At 48.9% G+C, this 6,761-nt stretch overlaps 1 protein-coding gene across 1 annotated transcript in view; it reads left to right on the top strand.

Moving 5' to 3' along the window:
• Nucleotides 1-6,761, top strand: part of PDIA5 (protein disulfide isomerase family A, member 5) — a gene marked incomplete at its 5' end in the record, with an annotated part of 66,892 nt that overhangs the window by 9,624 nt on the left and 50,507 nt on the right. Inside the window, 3 exons of the mRNA XM_010131220.1 lie at nt 2,614-2,681; nt 5,559-5,650; nt 5,755-5,826. Coding sequence (XP_010129522.1) covers nt 2,614-2,681; nt 5,559-5,650; nt 5,755-5,826 — 232 coding nt within the window. The remainder of the gene's footprint in view (nt 1-2,613; nt 2,682-5,558; nt 5,651-5,754; nt 5,827-6,761) is intronic.

Below are 6,761 nucleotides of genomic sequence, written 5' to 3'. Positions count from 1 at the left end.
GGCCGTGTCCCGGCCGCTGCTGCTGCCGCCGCCGCCTCGGTATTGGCAGGAGCCGATACGCCTGTAAATCTCTGCCTGTAAATCGCCCCTTCGGGGGGAGTTCAGCTGCAGAGTGCTGTCTTTCACAGTTTACCTGGATCGTGAATAATTGTTTTCCACAACTGAATCTCTTCCTGAAACGCGCTTTATCTAACCCTTCGTTCTCTTTGAACCGTTCCCCCAGAAACCGTCCTCCTTCCAGTTTCTCTCCTTTTGAAGTGGCGAAACACCTGCTAGTCCTCAGTGCTGTAATACTTTTTGCTGCTCTCTAAACTGCTCTGAAGGAAGCCTGCTTTGAAGGAAGCCTACTTGTAAGGGTGGTTTTTTTTCCCCCTCTGATTTCGCAATTCTTAACTCCCTCATCTTTTATTTAACACACCAGACCTTCTGACTTGGTTCTTGTCCAATTTTTGTTTTCTGACTCCTGATGCTGGAGACAAAATGCATCTAGCAGCTGCATTGAAATACCGGCTTTTGGCAGCTGAGGTTACTGGTTACGTACGGGTGTTACCTTTCCTAACTGGGAGCAGCAAATCAAGGCTGGTCACTAAAGGAAATTCTGCTTTCCTTTACTTGTAGGGGTTGACTCAGGGAGGTCTTTGGCATGAGAGGACATGGGAGGCTTTGTCTGAGAAGCGACAGGGAAGGCAGCTGCATTATTTCTCTGCTTGTTGGAAGCAGGGGCTTTAGCTTCTTTGTGACAGATTCATAGGAAATGGGCTCTTTCATTACGTACCGGTGCAGAGAGAGATGAAAGCCACTGCAGACTTAAATGCAGTTTCTTTAATATTTTGGGAATGCTGGGTCTGGGTAAAATGACTCGGAGCAAAGGCACGCTTTCCTGAGAAGGTATTACCTGCCGTTTAAAGACCATTCACTGTGCTTTTGGACCTATATTATAAAGTCAGACCGCACCTAAATATGAAAAACTAGGCATCCTTATAGGCTTTCAGCTTTATTTGTAGTTAATTGTGTCAAAGACGGCTCCTGGGGGAGACGGTCTGGATTGAGCAGCAAAAAGGAGCCGTTTATAACATCACTGAAAACAGGGCTTTAAAAATGGAGGGGTTAACTGGTAGAAAAACTTAATATGGACTTAATTAAACCCCCCCTTTTGAGGCAAAATTTAAGAAAGAAAGAACAGAAGGAAAATAGTTTTTGGAGGTTGTACTTCTGTGCCTGTATAGGGATGTATGTGAGTGGACAGCATCCACCGAGCAGTGTGGCCCAGAAGTGCTGAGAGGTGGCACTCGGTGGGTTTGGGAACTGTGGGTCTGAGGCAGCAGCGGAGCTGGGCGTGGAGAACGATGCGGGTGAAGGAGTGGAGGGGGCTCCTCTGTGCCTGTGTTCCAGAAGGGAGTCCTGGGGCAGTGAGAGGTTGAAGAGGGGAAAGGAGGGAGATGGACAGCTGGGGCAGTTCGGGGCCCGAGGCTGCCGAAGAGAAAAGGAACAGTGCATCCAGAAGACAGCGGTAACACCTCCCAGCCTGTAATGCCTGTCCAGCAGCTTGGATCAGTCTGTGAGGCCTCAGCGGGCCTCGGGCGGGTGGCCCATGCCCACCGAGAAACCACCAGTGTGATCAGCACTAATTTAACAACCCCCTGGCCGTTTGAGCAGAGGGGTCCAAGGTGGAAAGGCTGCAGAACCACGAGTTTTCTCTTTCCTCTGATTCAAGGATGTTCCTCCCAGGCAGGCTGAAGTGATCCTAAACCAGTGGCTGCAAAACCTGTTCCTCCTTCCTGGGAGATGTTTTCAAAACTCTTGTCTCTTCAGCGGAACAGAAAGCTTGACTGCTGTCCCGTGGTGGACCCAAGAGTTTCCGCAGCCAGTGTCTGGAGCGCTTGGCTGCAGCTTCCTGCCTTTCCTGCTGTCTGCACCCCTGCCCCTTCCCAGGGGCATGTGCACACCTGGTACTTGGCAGAGGTGCAACCCGCTGCTCACAAGGTGATTTTCTGCTAATCCAGCTACGCCTGGATGGTCTTTCTCGCCTGCTCTGTGTCTTTTCCTCAGCGCATAAAGTTATTGGACCTAAGGAGGGCTGGTGCTTCTTACGAGTTATGTTTTCTCAGTTAATGCAGCACTGTTTAACTTCTGTCTGATGTGTCTAGGAAATGCTTCTCCCAGCGATTTAAAAGACCTGTTAAGCTGGGATCAATCCGAAGTAAACCCCACCCCCCATCCCATAAAGACCAGAAAAAGCACAGAGCTTTTTGTTTGAGTTCACAAGCGTGACGTCTTCCATGGACTCTGGATATGTGGGTTTCATCTGATGTTCCCCTCTGGGCTCAGTTGGAAGCCTAAGGGATATGAGATGGTGTTTGTTTCCAAAACTGGGGTAAGAAGTGAGTATGAAAATGAATAGCATGAAAAAGATGTAAAAATCGTGGCATGTAATGAAAAGTAACTTCCTGAGAAACTAAGAATCTAGCAATTGTGTAGTGAAACAAAGAATTTTGTTTTAAATTTGTTTTAAATAGAAACCCATGTTGTTTCATATGCTTTGGAGCATAAATCCTGTAGAACAGGCTGAATAGAGTTGTTGGCCTATGACTTACACGATTTCTTTTTTATCAGGGTGTGGTGTTTGTAAGAGAATGATGCCATCTTACCAGCAGGCAGCCACAGAACTGAAGGGTAAATATGTAAGTGAGAAGATAAGACTTATGTGAAACTTGTAAAGTCCTTTTAACACTTTTTGAGTATTCAAAACCACGAATATTTGTTGAGGTGGGGGATTTTTATGCAAATCTAAACAAAACGGAAACGAATGACTGTGTTCCAGATCCCTGCCAGATTGTCTCTCTTGGCTCTTACTCTTTCTAAACTTTTGGAGAATGAGGTGTTAGCTCACGTGTCCTTTCGATGCATCATAGTTCCTGCCATGGAGAAACGGGCCCTGAAAACTGTACCTTCTGGTTTGTGTCTTGGCAGTCCCTCTGAGCTCATCTCGGTAAAGATAAGGGAGTGCTTGCCGTGAGGGCTTCCATCAGCTTTTTTGGCCTGGTGTTTCACAGCAGGGTCAGGGATGGGTGCCGCTGTGGTAATAAGTAATCCCCTTTTTTAGTAGTGTCGGGGGAGGGGGGAGTTTCCCTGCATTGGCCACTGATCGTCCTCCTCGCCACTCAACATGACCACCAATAAAAGCTTACAGGTTTACTGTAGCCCCGTCAACAAAGCGAGCATTCATGCCGGATTGAAACGAAAGGGAGGTTTTACTGGGGAGAAGATCCCTCGGTGATTCAGTTACCTGCTTGCACTAATACGGCATGCTCATCTCTGCGGGCAGGTCTCCTCTGGTCCAGGTTTTGTAACGTGCTCAGTCTATCACTTATATCACACCAATAATACACGAGTGACAAAGAAATGGGATTGTTCTTTCCGTGGCTTTGGCTGGGCTTGGTCTGACCCCACCTGTTGGATCATTCACTGCTGAGCTTGCAGATTTCCTCAGCAGAGGCAGCTCGCGAGGAGGAAGAGGTGGAGCGCTGTGGAACGTCGCCGCTGCTGCTCGTGGGCACCCGCTGCTGTCAGACTCCCCCGTGCTCTCCCAACTAGTTGTTTCTTCAGAAGTGTTTTCTCTCGGTCCTGGTTTGCTTGGGGCTGAAATGAGTGGGAGTTGCTCAGATTTATTTAGGATGCTTCAAGACGTTTTTGTCTAGCCACGTAGCGCTCTGATGCCATCTCCCCTTGGTGGTCTTTGGCCAGGCACTCCTGTCCCGCGTGGCGGGTACGTGGCAAGGCGCGAGGTGTGCAGGGGGTTAGGGTGTAAAGCCTCGCTGGTGGAGGTAGTGCCGGAGAGGTGGTACGCCGCAGAGCGCCGTGCTCTCCTGCAGCTATCTCTTGTCTGTGTGCAGCTCACTCCCTTAAATCCAGACTGGAGAATTTAAACTAGCCCTGTTCTAGTGTGGTTATTTCCTTCCTTGCTTGCCTGGTTCTTGCTTTTTGTAAAGCAGCCGCTGTGTCTTGATCCTACTGCGTTTACCTACCCTCAAGTGGTGACACAGAGGATGAGGGAAGGGGAGAATCAGGTCTGAACAATGTCACAGGAATCCAGTCAATGTGTTTCTTGGAGCTACAGGGGAAATTCGAAGAGGCTTGGCCAGCCAGTTTAAACCCTGTTTCTGTACTCAGTTATCTTTCCTTATCCTCTCTCAGGATAGGAGAGAGAAGACAAAGTATTTTTTGGTGACTTTCCAGCACGTTCTTAGAAAAGGTTGACCTTTAAACGAAGATTTTCTGCTTTAAGATTTATTTCATGCTGCCTCTTGAGCACGTTCGGTCGGTCTGTGCAGTTTGCTGCAGTCAGGAACCTAGTAGTAAATTCTGATGTGGTGTTTCAGCTGAAAGGAGAAAATCCCGGTTTTGGAGGGGGAAGGAGGGGGGGTTTGAATTAAGACCCTGCTGCTAAAATGATTTAAGCCGTCAATGCCATGGAATTAAGTTAATCATAAGGTCGTATCTCAGCAACTGGCTGGTTGAAGCTTTGACAGCAGAATGACCTCTTATGTGCGTCTCACACCCACAGAAACTCAGTCAGTCCCATCTTCAAATTTTCCACTCAGAAATTTTTGGAAGTCAGTTGAACAGGGCACGGGATAAGTCACAGGGAACAGTGGCAGAAGCCCTGAGCCTGAAGCCTGGGGTGATGGGCTCTTGAGGTGGAGGATGGGCTGGGGTAGAGGGAAGAAAAAAGAGAGTTGGTTGTTTTGCTGGTTTGTTTTTTTTTTTTTTTTTTACTTTGTCTTGAGGTGGAGGATGGGCTGGGGTAGAGGGAAGAAAAAAGAGAGTTGGTTGTTTTGCTGGTTTGTTTTTTTTTTTTTTTTCACTTGCTAGTCTGAAAAGCTACTATGCTTCTGCGCTCCGGTTCTTAACTGCGGTCACACCCTCCCAGTCAGGTGAAGCATCTAAATGCCGTGTGGTATTTCCGGGGCTCGCAGAAATGGGACACGTTTACTTTCAGCTCAAGTAATGGCGATTTCTCCCTGCCATGCAGTGAGTGTGGTTCTGAGCCGGGATAACGCCAGTGCTGGGCTCGGTAGAGCCTCTGGACATTAGCTCAGAGTCGAAATTGGTGGCTGGAGTGGAAACCAGTGGGGTGAGGTCTTGTGTCCTTGGGAATGTTTGGATGTGAACTAAGCTGTGCTCTGGCAGAAGAGGAGGAAAAATCTAGTGAGGCTTGTAGCTTAAAATCCAGGTAGGCGAAGGAGAGCACAGGAAGTGTGGTTGGGAGAATTCCCTGTAGCATTTCTGCTACCAGGTGCACGAAAAGCAAACGGAGACACTTGCAGAGCAAGGGGAGGTGACGCGCCGTTTGATGTGTGCCGGCAGCGGACTGCTGCTACGCAAAACCAGAACGACTTCTCTGCCTTGTACGGAGACCCGCCTGCTTTACAGCAGCGTGAAGGGAATCAGAACCTGCCCAGAGCTGAGTCGTTTTACTTCATCACTCTTTAAAAAAAGTTGTAATGTCACTGCCGTACTCTAAGAGTCAATAATACAATTATGCTCTGTTTTTTCAGGTTCTTGCGGGGATGAATGTTTACTCCGCTGAGTTTGAGAGGATAAAAGAAGAATACAACGTCCGGGGATACCCTACAATCTGCTATTTTGAGTCAGTTACGTTTTGCTGCTACTTTAGAAATTATACGCTCAAACATAATTGCAAGCTTCTCTCTTCCAGGGCAAGGACTAAACCTGGTTTTGTTGCTTTAACAGGAAAGGAAAGTTCCTGTTCCACTTTGAGAATTACGGCGCGACCGCAGCAGATATAGCAGAGTGGCTGAAAAAGTAAGGCACTGAGCTTCCCACTCTCCACCCTGTACGTGCTCCCGGTTATTTACAGAACCTAATGGTTTAGGAGCAGCCACCGCTCCCTCATTCCCTCCGCTCCGAAGAGCGAGCAAAGCTGCCCCGCTGAGGCTGGTGGAGCCAGCGCAGGGAGGGTGCCCGGCGTCTGGTTATTAGCATGCGTGCCTTGCGGCTCGTCTGTAAGGGAAGCCTGTCCGTGAACCAAAAATAAATGCAGATACTCAGATCCCAGCTCGGTTAAAAATCCCGGCTTAGATTTCTAGTGATCTTGGGTGCCTGAGCTTGATACCTTGCAAAAGGTCTGGCTTGTGTTGCTGTGTTAGAAATGTGCACTGAGCTCACAGTTCTCAGCGGTTCTTCAGCTGGAGCCTTCAAAGTGCCTTGCAGAGACAAACTGGAGATCAAGGCACCCCGCTTTGCTGTCGTTTCTACACAGTCTGTGTTTCCTTCCGTGACGTGAAGCGGCGTTGAAAGCATCTTGGTCTACATAAAGAGCGCTGTTTGCAGTCAAATGTTTTGGGGGCTGAACGAGCCTATGGGACAGGCAGAAAAAGTGCGTGAGCGTGTGTGTGTGGCTCGTGCAAATCAGAACAGTGTTCGTGAAGCTGATAGAGCGGCCGAGATAGCCTGGCGATGGAGGAACACCCTTAGCAGTTAGCCCTGGCTCTCGGGTGTTAAGTCAACTTTGTAACCCTCCCTCGTTTGCTGCAGCCACGGAAATAATCTTGAACTGAAGTGAATAAAAGGAAACAAACGCACGGGAAGGAGCAGACAGTTGCAAAGCATCGCGATAATAGGGCTGAGAGCACAGCTGGCTCCGAGTGAATGTGTTTTTCTGGACCAGTGGGGCTGCGCTGGCCACACGGGTAGCCCGGGGTCTTGGGCAGCAGTAGGCGAGATGCCGCAGGGTTGGG

Source organism: Buceros rhinoceros, unplaced genomic scaffold (genome assembly GCF_000710305.1).
Source record: "Buceros rhinoceros silvestris isolate BGI_N320 unplaced genomic scaffold, ASM71030v1 scaffold790, whole genome shotgun sequence".
NCBI lineage: Eukaryota > Metazoa > Chordata > Aves > Bucerotiformes > Bucerotidae > Buceros > Buceros rhinoceros.
The sequence above is the reverse complement of the archived record's forward strand: the minus strand, read 5'-3'. Positions and strand labels throughout refer to the sequence as shown.